The sequence below is a fragment of the Myxocyprinus asiaticus genome, chromosome 4 (genome assembly GCF_019703515.2).
Source record: "Myxocyprinus asiaticus isolate MX2 ecotype Aquarium Trade chromosome 4, UBuf_Myxa_2, whole genome shotgun sequence".
NCBI classification, from domain to species: domain Eukaryota; kingdom Metazoa; phylum Chordata; class Actinopteri; order Cypriniformes; family Catostomidae; genus Myxocyprinus; species Myxocyprinus asiaticus.
Window position 1 is genome coordinate 31,121,144 of NC_059347.1, and position 14,996 is coordinate 31,136,139.

The 14,996-nt window shown below is 39.3% G+C and overlaps 1 protein-coding gene across 1 annotated transcript in view; it reads left to right on the forward strand.

Moving 5' to 3' along the window:
* Nucleotides 1-14,996, forward strand: part of antxr2a (ANTXR cell adhesion molecule 2a) — a 74,355-nt gene that overhangs the window by 30,857 nt on the left and 28,502 nt on the right. Inside the window, exons 11-16 of the mRNA XM_051696515.1 lie at nucleotides 4,863-4,941; nucleotides 5,042-5,137; nucleotides 10,186-10,227; nucleotides 10,779-10,874; nucleotides 11,609-11,776; nucleotides 11,957-12,037. Coding sequence (XP_051552475.1) covers nucleotides 4,863-4,941; nucleotides 5,042-5,137; nucleotides 10,186-10,227; nucleotides 10,779-10,874; nucleotides 11,609-11,776; nucleotides 11,957-12,037 — 562 coding nt within the window. The remainder of the gene's footprint in view (nucleotides 1-4,862; nucleotides 4,942-5,041; nucleotides 5,138-10,185; nucleotides 10,228-10,778; nucleotides 10,875-11,608; nucleotides 11,777-11,956; nucleotides 12,038-14,996) is intronic.

Here is a 14,996-nt window from a genome sequence, read left to right on the forward strand (position 1 = left end):
TAAGGGAAGTTAGAAAGCCCTCAGTGACACCCATGTCATCACATTCAGCTATGTCACTTTCATTTACCATCACCATGTGCTTTGAGACATGAAATCAAACTCACAGACCACTTGCAGTCTCCTGTGGTGCTATGAGTGGCCTTCTGTGACGGCAAGAGCACTTTAATGTCCATGCACTTGAGTCATTCTGATGAACTTCTGTCACATTTATTTCTAGTCTTCTGGACTTCTGGACAAAATAAAACCTTTAGATGTTTGAGGCAGGAACAACTTTCTCTGTCCAGAGTGGGATTAATCTGTTTTCAATGTAAATGTTATCATTGGGTGCCTTTTTAAGGTTACCATCTAGTTTCCTCCTTTGATGTGGGAGATTTGGCATGTCAAGCCAGTCTTCATTCATTGAGGGGTTTGTTGCAAATTGAAGCGTCCAAGAGTTCTGCTGAACTTGAAAGGCATTTGGCCATGTAAAAATGCTGATTGAATGTGATAAGTTATCACAAAGCATTAAACAAAACTGCTCTGCATCCAACAAAAAGTGAACAAAGAGGTGATCTGAATAATTTCAGAGTGTCTAGTCTAATCCAAGGAAATTAAAGATCCCATGAAATCGCTTGACTAGTGCCATTTCCTACTGTTTGACATTTGAGCAGGACATGTTGCAGGTCTTGTCCCTTTTTATTAAAATATCCAATAGGCTTGAATAAAGTCACAGACGTGCACCATGATTTGCTACTAGCTAGTCGGTTGCAGGTGCTATTACGGGGAGGGACATTCTTATTCAAGAGAGCATTTGATTGGACAAAAATCTGTGCGGTGCAGCATGAGTCCTCTATATTTTTGCTCCATTTTCCTGAAGAGAAAGACTGTAAATTGTAAATGTTTATATCTGCTAAATTTTGTCATCATTTAGGAGTACACTAGCATATACAGTAGATGGCCTCAGTGCTAACACACATGGACTAATAGGGACAGAACCTGATATTATATGGTCTTTTGGTGGATTGTTTCTCTCCAGAGCTTTCCCCCCACACCAAACATACATATATCCAGCTTGATTAACAACCTGCCTCCCATTTGCATGTATTGAGTATGTCAGCTAAATTAGCCTCTCCTCTCATCCATTCAGCACATGGGCCTAGTTAACATGCAAAAAGCCCTTTGAAAGCTTCCCACAACCTCTGAACTACCACAATTCAAGCAAATACCATCAAAAGTCCTCAAAACACACACACACACACACACACACACACACACACACACACACAATATGTGCAATGAAAAGTTACATTACATTACATTGTGAGTGACTATATACTGTACTGCAATTAGATTATTATAAGAAACTATAGGATACTTTTTCAGTTGGTGTTGTTGTTGACGGAACCTACCAGGCTCATTCTGCTTCTTTGTGAAAGCTAATCCCAAACCTTAGTGAAACCTGCACTGTTTGTTGTAGCTAACTCTTTCTCTCCTGTGTCTCTGCTATATCACCTGGCTCTGCAGACAGTGGGCTGTCTTTTTTACATATTCTCTCATTTTGGGAGGGATCTCAGACATTCAGTCAGTTGATTTCCTGCTTGAGGATTCTCATTAGCCCCATGGTAATTGTCTCCTGCATAATAGACATATGGAAATTACAATGCCGTTCATCATTAGTGCCTTAATTGCAAGCCACCTTCAACTCCTCTGTAAATAAGAGAGACATTTTTTCTCAGATTGGATTAAACTTGAATTATTTCTCATGCCACCAGTAAGCATTGCCATTACTTATAAGGCAGGGTTAGTATCGGTTTGAAAATGTGTCTTGTTATTATTCTTGTTTTTTAAAAAAAAAAAAATGTTATTCAGTTTAGTTTCCATTATTTTAAATTGTGCATAAGTTATAATTTCATTTTATCTTATGAAATTGACGTTTTTGTTTCTGTATGAATTTAAGTTCCCTCCCCTTTTCGCACAGAAATTCTTCAGCAAAAAAAATAGCCTATGAGTTTCAGAAATGGCATAATTCTCTAAATAATCCGAAATTGGACTCTGTTGTTTCCTTCTGATTAGATTCCCTATTGCTGCAACTTTTAAAAGTAATTTGTAACTTTCATTGCTCTGCCATGTTCACAGACATAAATCTGCAAACAAAGTAGAATATGCAGTTGTGCTCGAGAAATAACTAGTTTATTTAAAAATGCATTATGGAACTTTGTGCTCTTTAGCAACATCTGTGGTTGAAACTTAAATCGCAAACAACTTGCGGAAGAACACTTTACATAAGTTGTGTTTCAGCACTGCTCTTTTACATGGATGGATCTTATGGTTTGTGGTTACCTGGACATTGCCTGTGATCATGACTTGGAGATATTCAGAGCTGGATTCATAACATGCTATTTTGATGTTGATATTGTTGTTCGATTAAACATTTATAACCAAAATATTAATTGCTTTGATGAAGATAAACAATGCTTTATCTTTTATTTACATATTTTGAATGAATGAATGAATTAATGTATAAATTAATTTGATACTTATAGCACTTTTCTGATGCTACACTTTTACATAGAGAACAGGGGACTCTCCTCAATCACCAACAGTTACCAGTATATTTTAATGTGATCATTCAAGTGTTTTATCTATTAATGTTTATATTGTACTACACTTATCAGTTTAAAAGATGAAACTTGTGATATGGCTGACACGAGTTCAGTGGAAGAATTTATCATTTTTATATGATGTATTACAGCCTCAGTTGATAATGCAAGTAAACCATAATACTATGATAGTATGCCTATGCACTGTTCATAATAAAACTGCAAACTAGAAACATAAAATGAGGATTCAATAATGATGGGGATGAAATATATTTTATTAAACATGAAAACAATATGCAGAAATTCACAATATAGCAATTACAATAATAAGTTTAATTTAATAATTTCTTTAGCTGTAAAGATATAAGAGAGAAATGGTTGCACACTGATAAATTAATGTACATCGATACATTATAAACAACATGAGATGAGCATACATTTCATGGGGAACTACCTTGTAGTAACTTGTACCTATAGTGGCTTTTAAACAGACTTTTAAACAGACTATCTGCTAAAATGACAATGGAAAGTGATAACGTGCATTTCTGCAACTGGGGAAAAAAATTGAGAAAACGGCGGCACATACACTTAGGGACACACACACTAAGGGGACTGGAACCTCAAAACAACAGCAATGTTATAAAATACTAAGAAGTCAATAATATTAGTAAACATGTTACAGTAACTTCACCGGAAAAGGTAGATACATCGCGATCTGTAAACACTAGGGCTGTCAGTTGATTTAAATTGCAATCAAATTAATTACTTGACTTGCCGATTAATTAATCGAATGAATCACAATTAATCCCATTCATCATTATCTGTGAGAAATGCCCCCAAATAAAGGTAATTCATGTAAATAATGCATAATAATTAGAATATTTATACATATAAAATGCATGACCTATAATAAATATATAATTCATTCAATGAATAAGTCTTCCTCGGATCTCATGATTGTTATTTACACAAGCATTGCAGGGAAATTACGTTGCTGTGGAGAAAGCGGCTTACTGACCGAGCCGCATGTATATGAGAGTAAAAAGTATGCCGCTTATACAGTGCATATAAACCGGAACGCTGTTTTCTCGCAATAACCCGCTTTCTCGCAATAAGCTGCTCTCTGGTGTCCATGTAAGCGTTGTTAATGACGTAACTCACTACGTAACCACCATAGTATGATGCATCGTTGAAGAAATTAACTAGCTAGTCACGACTGTTTCTCGAAACCCTAGTAACTATGTCACACACCCATCGTTCAAACCATGTTGGTTGAGCTGTCGTTAATGACGTTACTCAGGAGGTGGAGTAATAACTTCTGCAAATATTAAGTTGTAATAAATCATTTACATGTACACCAGAAAGCTGTTTAATGTGAGAAAGCTGCTGAAGACACGAAAGCGGCATGCAATTCGTAACGCTACAGATGCATTGCGCTGCAATAGTGGGGTTTCCCTCTACATCAGCCTTCGGTGTTCCTCTGACGCACTTGAGCACATACACACATGCCTGATCTTCAAAAACATATTAACGCCACTTATTCGTTAACAAACACATAAAAGCCTTGTTTTCCGATAGAAACTCTGTGTGATAAAGCACTTTCTTTTAACAGCCTTTTATCCCTTTAATGGCTGGACTTGTGTTTATGTGACATTTCAGAACACCGCTTTCTGCAAACCCCCAGAATAAATTGTTTTCTTAAATGCATGTAAGCGTGGTCACAGTCTTGACAGAATGAAAGAAACATATGGAATGAAAGATATAGAAGCCTCAGCGATGTCAAATGATGTCCACTCAGCAAACTAAAAAAGTTACTATGTTTCCAAGCACAGTTAAAGAGCTGATATCGGGAAACACCAAATTGATGAACTATGTTAGTAACGATGGAACTTGCAACATAGTTGGCTAACGATGCTTTTGGGAAATGCATCCTGCGTAGTTTCCCCAGCTGGAACATGTGATAGCCAGTACTTTTTTTCTGTGTTACTGACATGACGTAAAAACATAAGAATGAATGACATAAACCTGCGAGTTTGCTCCAAATCTGACCCCATTGCTCAAAATAAATAAAAAAAAACTGTAGGCTTAATGAAGTGTATCAGGGTAAGGCAAGGACATTGTTTTAAACACTGATGTTTTTTTTTTTTATGTACTCAATCAATGAAGTCATTTTGTTCATTTTTTATTAAAAAGTCTTCTGTAGTGCAGCTTTAAATTAACAGAAAAGTGTGTAATTACTCTGAAAATACCACTCCAATGTGCTGTTATGTTCTTTTTCTACAGAAAAATGGAGGTTCTGATCAGTTTGAACAGTGGCACATCGTATCTGACAAGTGCTTTCACTATTACTGCCACCTCATGTGTAAGTCATCTAAGATTAGATTTCTGACAGGGAATACAAGCCGAATATTTTGTTATTGTCCTGTTTTTAAGCTAACTGTAAATGTTCCCTCTCTCTTTAGTCGGATGGCACAGTGGTGGCCATTGTGATCTTGGTGCTATTGACCCTGTTGGCTTTGGCTCTGATGTGGTGGTTCTGGCCCCTCTGCTGCACAGTCGTAAGTGCCATAACATGTCCTGAAAGGGACACTTCTTTTGTCCACACTATATATCTTCCTGTGAAAGATTTTCTCCCTCTTTTCACTTATCAGTACTGAGATTGAACTGGGATTGACATTAATTATGACTGACGCTATTATTTCCTGCTTAGTATTTTTCACTGTAAATTATCTTGTGATTCAGGTAATCCATTTATAATAAGATAGCAAATCAGCAGTAGAAGATCTATTGTCTGTTTAAAAAAAAAATTATGTTGAGAAAAAACTGACCTTTTCACACTGCCTCAAACACCAATAAGGTGATCACACTGATCCAACAAACCCCAGCGACCACTGGAATTTGGAGCAGTGTGAATTAGCCTTAATACATCAACATTCGTGGCTTTGCATTTTTTTGTGTATTTTTTTTTCCACCTAGCAGGAAATTCAGACAAAATACAGTCAAACTTGAGGGGAAAAATTGACAAAAATGTACAAATTCAACCAGAAGTTGCTTTTGAAATTGGTCCAGAGAAAATAAATCAGACTGATTGCAAGTAGAGTGATGCTAGAGCTGTGCATTGACATACAGTTGCTCATGCTTACAGTGTGCTTTGACTTACAGTGTGCTTCACATTGTACTCAATCACTACGGTTCAAGTCTCATTGCATAAACACATTGAATGAAAACATTCAGTATGGACTTGTCAGTCCATAGTCCATTATGGTTTTAATGTCTTTTTTGCATTTTTTCAGCTTCTAAAATAACATGACAACACTGTACAAGGCGACACACTGATTTTAAATCTGGACAATTGAGACACACATTCTCCACAGTGTGGGTGTTATAGTCTTATAACAAATAGTAGTGCTATAGAAAATGTCATTTTTTTCTAGGAGAAATGAGAAAAAGAAATTACTGGCAACCTCATGCAGTCCACTGAAAATTTCAAGCAGGGTGCCAGTTGAATAGGCCTAATTACATTATGAAGCAGATAAGCAGATTGAATTGTTTGTACCTACATACAAGAGACAATGTCACATTTTCCGCTGCAGAATAGAAACACATTACAAAACAAGGTGAAAAGTTCACTCTCCTGTACTTGAGATAATAATTAAAAGAAAAAAGCAGCAACACTTCTCGGGCTTTAACAACCTTGTACATAAAGATGGTGCACTTACAAAATATCTAGGATTCGGAGGCTGGCGAGTATCGCTGTGGAAATCAGCATCACTGCACCACCAAATGATATGCACCACCTCTCTTTGAAAACCTGGTGGGAGCCATTCCAGTATGAGATGGAAGCATATTTTGGAAAACTAACAAAGGCATTAAAATGTAAACCCCCCGCAGCATGTCTGGACTCGGACCTGTTTGTCTTGGTGGAGGAGCTGCTGTTCCTCTCCATCAGGGACCCCGGCACAAGAGAAGGGCCATGTGTGCTTTGTTAATATTTAAACTCAGCCTTGCCAGTTTTCAGTAATCAGAGACATACAGAAGCACTAGCATCCCCCAAGACACACACACATCAATATAAACAGCTACACCAACACACCAACACGTCTTTTCACAGACATGTTATTGGCCAAATACATTTCAAATTAAATGTGGATGTTCTGACTTCATTTTGGTCATAAGAAAGTGGAAGGTCAAAAGAAGTTTTGTGGTTTTGTGTTTTTCAAAGGGGTCAGACCAAGACAGCACTCTTGTCTGTCAAGAAGGTTTATTTAAAGGTGAATTGTTTAATTTCTGCACCATTAGTTTCACCAAACAGAAGTGCAAAAATAATGACATTGTTCAAACAGGTTTCCTTAACACCCTGTCTTCCATTGGTTGGCAAATAGATAGTCCCTTCTAGAGGTCGACTGACAGTGGATTTGGCCGATATGGATAACCAAGATGGTGGTAAAGGCCGATAACCGATTATTTGGCTGATAGTTTTTAAAATCAATTTATAGAATTTTAAAAAGAACTGTAGTCTTTACTTACTTTGACGGGCACAAACACAGAGGCTAAAAGAGTCCAAAATTACTAAAATCCCACATGCAGTTTATTGTTAAACCAAAATCCCAATAATAACAGGAAAAAATTGGTGCATAACAAGGGACTTTTAACTATAAACAAGCCCAAAACACACAAGGAATCACAGAGACTTTGCCCTGTTACAATCTTTTATATTTAAGTTTTTGCTAAATTAAGCTTTTTATAGCTTATACAGTATATTCACCAGATGAAGAGTTTTTTATAAATATGTATTTCACCAGATGAGGTGTAATGAGGATTAAGGTATTATTATTCACAAGATATGAAGTTGGAGACATGATATATGTACTGACGGGGCTTGTTTCCATATAGTCGCATTTTTCTTTGCATGCCCTCGTTTTAATTTAAAACATTTTATCTAATCAAAGTAACAAAGTATGCATTGAAGTGAGGATACAAATATAAATGAATATTGTCAGTGATGATAGATTTTGATACAGAAAAACCTCACATGATTGTTAATCAAGAATAAAAATAATGAAAAACTATTGTCAACTATCTGCATAGATTCTTACAAATAACCGATAGGTCTGAAAAAATACAAGTGAAATCGACCTACAAATAACTTTATATTTAATTAATAGTCGTCATATTTTAACATCCAACACTAATTAGTTTTTAAATTAACAGCTTTGATTGCGTGTCGCCTTAGAATAACAGCATATGTTTATTTATATTCTGATAACACACCCTCTCAGATTTGCTGTTTTACTACAAACAGGTTAATTTTATGTTAATTGAAATGCACTGTTTTAATTTGCAAATATGCTACCTGCTTCTTGTCTGTGATCATGTTAAGCCTGGAAACAGCTTGATGCCACAGTATGTTCAGAGGGGTGAAATGGACAGATTATAAACTCCAATTGGACAATTATCCCAAAAGCCATATGGGGACATTGCACAACTGGACAGTGATTGGTAGGTTCCACAGCTGTGCCACCAGTTCTTAGCCTCTCATGCGAGTGTCAGATGGCTAAGTATACTGACATTTTGGATTTAATTATCTGCACTTTATCGTCCGAGCCGCATTTGAAGGGTTGCCCTGGCACCACATCTGTCTGTCAGGTAGTTTGAGAGTCTAACAGCCCAGCATGTCATTTGTGTAATGCCTTATTTATCCCACAATATGTCTCAGAAATATAAATCTGCCCTTTAATTACTCAATAAGCTAATCCTTTAGCACAAGGTTTTGTCCAAAGTTATGTTAATCTTTGCACACTGGGGCCCCACGCATAGATATGACTGGATTCACCAAAAGTCAGTTATGAGTCAAAGAGCAATTAATTAACTCTAATTGATGATTTTCCATCATTATAATGGTAACAATGGTGAAATGGTACCAGTTTGCTTTAATGTGAATGAAACAGCTGTTCTACACTATGATATGTGATAATTAAAAGGCATTTTCTTTCCTGAATTTTAATTTAGTAAATGCTTAACCTGCAATGGCAGTGCATCCATCTTTCATGTTTAATGAGACATGGCTTGCTTCCATTTTGGAATGGGTCTGCAGTGGAAGGGAGTACATGGTTGACAGGTGAAACATCCAAGGCGTTTTATCAAGATTGCAGAAGTCTGCTGAAGTATGCTGAGCTTTTCAAATTACAAAAAAGTGTAGCCATTCCATTCTAGGTGTTGGCCCTTTTAAAAGGATAGTTCATTAAAAATATGAGAATTCTATCATTGTTTACTCATCTTTCTGCCTTTCAAAACACGTATGACATTGTTTCATGGAACACAAAATGATTTATTTATAGCAGAATGTTATAGCAGAAAGTGAATGGTGACCATGGCTGGTCAAGAAAGACTGTTAGTGAACAATGACTTTAATTCAGTCTGTTCTTCACACAAAAATAGCAGATTACTCTGGAACATTTGGGATGTAGTGCATGAGTTGTATGGACTACTTTTATGATGCTTTTATGGTGATTTGAGCTTCACAGCCCCAGTCATCATCTGCTTTTCTCCTTTTGAGTTCCACAGAAAGAAAGTCATATGGGTTTGTAAGGACATGAGGGTGATTAAATGATGACAGAATTTTAATTTTTGGGTGAATTATCCCTTTATCTACCAATTTATTGACATTTTGGTCACCAGAGAGAAGACAGGAAAAGAGAGAGGAGGAGGACAACAGAATCGGCAATTGATGATGGATTCAAGCTCCATCATCTCACCCAAACAAGCTCCATGGCTGAACATGAGAAGAATGTCAAATTTAAGATTCAACTTAACCTCACTTTAGTCCATTAAAGGGATAATTCACACAAATTTAAAAATTCTGTCATCACTGTTTACTCACTCTCAGGTTGTTCCAAACCTGCATGCCTTTCTTTCTTTTTTTAGAACACAAAGGGAGAGGTTACGCAGAATGACAGTTTCAGTCACCATTCACTTTCATGGAGAAAATATGCAATGAAAGTGAATAGTTCTGTGGTTTGCATCAGATCTGTTGATACGCTCTTTGCTGACTGATCACTAATATAACAGCAGAGCCAGAGGCTGCCAAGTACATTTTACAGTGATAAAGGCATCTTGTCTGTGAGGGAATAACCTACTGAATCCAGCTTAGTGTTTCTCATGACAGATACACAGTCACAGAAAGTGCTGCAAGAAGACATCTCATCCTGTTAACTTGCCACTCTATGCACTGGGGATCGGCCTGGAGTGAAGCCCAAGTTTCCCTTCTGCATTTCATTGGAGCTAATTAATTTCTCAGGACTTTATGATTGGGGGATGGCTGGGGAGCATTGAACCTCAGCCAATTAATTAAGAGATAATCGGACCACCATACTCACCCCCAAAGGCTCCCCATGTCAACAACTTGATTTTGGGGCTTTCTTTATTTTGCACCAGGGGCCTGCAGTGTTAGTTTACAAGCAGATCTCTAATCAATTGTGGTGTTGCCAGACTCCAGTTGTTCAATTGTGAATCAGGCCCTTTGAGTGCTCAATACTGTCACATAAAAAATATAATCATTAGTGCTAATGGCAGCTCACTTCAATTTCTATAATTTGGATTTTTTCAGGTTATTAAAGACCTGCCCCCTCAAAGACCTCCACCACCACCCGTAAGTACAAGATTTTATTATTATTATTATTATTATTATTAAGGAAATACTTAATTATTTTTCTTAAAGGTGTATTTACTGTTCAGGTAGTTGACAGAATATACTTTTGGAAACTTGACATGTCTTGCGGTGCGATATGCGATACGCCATCTTAAACTATTTTAAACAGCATTTTCCTAATGATTTTATAATTATTATGTATTCAACATTTGTCATAATCACATTGCAGGACCAAACTGAATTAGTAAAGGCAAAAAGGTGATAAAATATGGTGAAAAACTTAAAAGAAATGGTGCACCTAAAATATACACTTCACCATACAAAGTATATTCATAGCAATTTTAACCTAAAATCTTGATATTGATTTAAAAAAAGCGTCAACTACCTTGTTTATTTATAGGGACTATGCTTGAAATTGTTACGGGTAAAAAATCACTTACACATCTGTTGTATTTGTATTTGTAACATAGTTTGTATGTTTAATGTATCTTTCTTTGAAGATAAGCATCTCAATTTTATTGAAAATTTTTTGTCAATATTTATTGCTTCAGATGGCAGAGCCAGACCCTGTACCCAAGAAGAAGTGGCCAACTGTGGATGCATCTTACTATGGGGGAAGAGGAGCGGGTGGAATCAAACGCATGGAGGTGAACACAGAGACATTACACTTTAATGATGCCTATAATGATGTGCAGGAAAGGTTTTCATGTCATCACAGCTGTCTTTGTGCATTTACCATTTGTCCACCAACACTCTCTCAGGAATGTTCATGACCTGCCTGCCATTATTAACGTTTTGTATGTTTATTAAATCATGCATTAAGTATATAGTATATGTGCATATAGTACGTCAGCATATAATTTTGGTTAATTTACATAATTCTGGGTACTAACATAATACTATTTTAACATAATTCTAGGATGCACTGGCCATTTGGAATAGCACTATTTGTATGTTTTTTCTTTTGCACCGTGTCTAAACCAAATGATTTTTTTTTTACCTGATATGAGGCTAGTTAATGTTATTGGATTAAATGTCCTGCATATGTTAATATACATGGGTCACTGACAAAAAAGGTTGTCCAAGATAAAAAAAGAAAAAAAATAATTGAAATATTTATATTTTATTTTAAAACACATCAAGTTTGTAGAAATGAAATCTTTATGTCCATGTTGGTTTTATACTGTACATTTTTGATAAACGGTTATGGCATTTTCTACTAAGAAAATTGGATTTAACAACTTTTAAATTGTATAACCATTTAGTAAAGGCTTAAATACATTACAGAATGTATTATTCCCATGAAATGTAAGATTCCAGATTTGCTATGGCCCTTGTTCCTGTTACGTTTAGACCATTTACGGTTCATATTTCTTCATAGGTTCGTTGGGGAGAAAAAGGGTCCACAGAGGAGGGGACAAGACTAGAGAAGGCCAAGAATGCAGTGGTGTCAGTGCCAGAGGAGGGCGAAGAACCCATGATCAAAAAGCCAACCCCATCCTCACACACATACCATCAGCGCGAATCCAAATGGTATACTCCTATCAGGGTAAGTCACTTCCTGTCACCACTGAGACAAGCCACACATCTTGTATTCACCTCCCTTTCTTCATTTTCAGTTTCAATATAAACCTGAAAGTTTTATTATATAAGCCTTAGTTTAATGCCTGTGCTTGAAAAGAGGAAACCAAGCTGTGCCCACATCTTGATATTTCTTGTTTCTTCTCAGGGCCGCCTTGAGGCATTGTGGGCTCTTTTGCGGCGGCAGTATGACAGAGTATCACTCATGCGTCCCACTACTGCAGATCAGGTTAGCCACTGATGGTTCACCATGATGTGAAATACACAAAGCCTTTGCAACGTGATTCTATGCTTTTACATACTACCAAATCTGAGGAATTCAGTGCTGGAAATGGGGCATGATGGGGCATTAGTGTGTGTTATAACAATACAGGAAGTATTGCCTGTAATATGTCTGCATGTGTTGTGTGTGTGTGTGTGTGTGTGTGTGTGTGTGTGTGTGTGTGTGTGTGTGTGTGTGTGTGTGTGTGTGCAAGTTTCAGCTTTCTCACAAAGCTTTCAGCTGCAAAGATTCAAAACAGTTTATTACTGTCATTAGATTGTGTTGCAGACACTTCCTCTATTGTAACTGTATGCAGTTGATGTGTATATACAAACGAGTACCTCTACTTTTCATTAATGTGCCAAAACAACATATAATGGCCTTACAAGGCCTGAAATTATAAACAGACTGCTGTCCCTTTCATTATGGCCAAATCTGAAGGTATCATCGAAGGTTGGCGATCCCAGAATCCACTGCAGTGAGTTCAGTGGAATAATAAATCCAAAATAGCGGAAAAAGTGAGAGAAATTTTGTAGTGTATACCAGTTCTTAAAATCCATTCAATACTGAAAAGTATCCATTATTATTATTTTTTTTAATAATAGAAAACTATCACGCAAAAAGTGTATGTGAGCTATTTATATTTATGCTCAATAGAGTAGCACATTGTTCCTCATTATTGTGAGTGTTGCCTGTGAGGAGCACTATTTAAATAACCCGTGGAGCTACTGCCTATGTAGAGCATTCCAAATCATTCTCTTATGAGGCTCTATTTTAGTTAGAATTCTGCCATAGAAGACAACTGCCTATGTAGGCAGGAGACAGCAAAACAAGGTTTTGGAGCACACCCTATGATTTAGGGCTGTCAAGCTGCCAAAATTTCAGTAGCCTATATCAAAACGAAAAAAAGAGAAATTTCACGATTCTCAAAAACTAAGCTATTGAACACATTCCTTTATTTAATGTTAAATATTAAATGCAATAAAAACAATAATATTTAGCCTTCAAGTATTTCTTAATTATTTACTCATGTAATTATTTAAGACAAGTAAACAGTCAAAATGGGACGGTGGACAGTGGTGGACGACGGCCGTGCGCACCGGATGTGACCCAGAGACGAGGGAACCATTCTTTTGTCAGGCTTTTGGGTGCCGCGTCCTCCTGGGCATGCGGCGACAAAAGATTCTCCTCCTGGCCCTCCACCGGGGGATGGAGTGGTCTGTCAACCAGCCCCAGAGAGCTGGGTCTCCTTGCCCCTGGGTCGCCCGTCTCAGGGGCGCTTCGAAGCCTTCCTCAGGTTCTTAGCAGCCGGCCGCTAGACTGGTGGCGTCTGCTACCTGCGGAGGGCTCCACGCCGGAGCTGGGCCATGGGGGCGGGCTGTGGCAGAGCTGGTGTTGTTGCTGCAGGAGGACGCCCTTGGTGACAAGCAGACAGGGTGCGGGGTCTAAAGCCGCGCTGGGGCAGGATATGTTGTAAGGCCTCCGTCTGTTTCTTCACCACCAAGAACTGCTGGGCAAAGTCTGCCTCTCCTTGTCTGCCTCTCCCATCTTGACCAAGTTGAGCCAAAGGTGGCGCTCCTGGACCACCAGGGTGGATATCGCCTGCCCGAGAGACCGTGCCGTGACCTTCATCACCCGGAGAGCGAGGTCGGTCACAGAGCGCAGTTTCTGCATCAATCCTGGGTCAGAACTACCCTTGTGCAGTTCTTTTAGCGCCTTGGCTTGGTGTACTTGCAGGAGAGCCATGGTGTGCAGGGCAGAGGCGGCTTGTCCAGCGGCACTGCAGGCCACAGTCATCAGGGACAACGTAAACCTACAGGCCCTGGACGGGAGCTTCGTGCACCCGTGCCAGGTGGCGGCGCTCTGCGGACACAAGTGCACCATGAGCGCCTTATCCACCTGGGGGATCACCGAATACCCCCTGGTCGCTCCACCATCGAGGGTAGTGAGAGCGGGGGAGCTGAAAGACCGGGACTGGGCAGTAAAAGGTGCCTCCCACGATCTTGTCAGCTCCTCATGCACTTCCGGAAGAAAGGAATGGGGGCGGGGCGTTTCCGTGGGTGGCGCCCCGAGCTCAGGAACCAATTGTCGAGCCGCGAGGGTTCAGGGGAGAGCGGAGGGTTCCACTCTAGCCCGACACTCGCTGCCGCCCGGGAAAACATGTCCATCATTTCCGCGTCGGCGTGAGACTGGGCGACCGTTCATGAAGGAGGAAGCCCAGCCGAAGCCTCTGCGTCAGACTGGACAAGCCTGCTCTCCGATGCTGTGCTCGATGACTCATCGTCTTCCCAAGGTCCGAATGAGAAGTCGAACTCGTGCTGAGACGAGCCGGCGGTCTCGTGCGAGAGCCCGATCGGGGCAAGCAAGCGTACTGGGGAATGGGAGGTCCGTGGGGGGATACCCGGCAGAGGTGGTCCCGTTGATGTCCCCAAATCACCCCCAGTGCTAACCGACGCGGCCTCAAACCCATAGGTAGAAGGACCGGTGCGGGGAGCCGCTGGTGTGGCTTGCTCACGACCGCAACGTTGCCATGGTCATGTTCTCGCAATGAGGACATGACTCATCCACGAACAATGGATGGGCAGTGCCCAGCCACGTAAGACAGCGATCATGGCCATCAGAAGCGGAGAGATAATGACCGCAACCAGGAATAACACACAAACGGAAAGGCATCTTTAAAAAGACGTTCCGTGTGTGCCGCTCTTTTTGTAAATGAAAATATACTCTTTTAGAATATACTCTCTTATTTTCGCTCTGCCGAAGCGCCCAGGGGCGTTCTCTGCACTACCTGGGTGCAGAGGGGGAGAAGTCGCTGAAATGCGCTGTAAATCCAGCAGTTTTAAGGTGCGTCTTTGGAGGGAATTGAATTCAGTGCACTGAATACAACCGCTTGGCTCCGAAGGAAAATCTGAATGAGTGGTTGCAT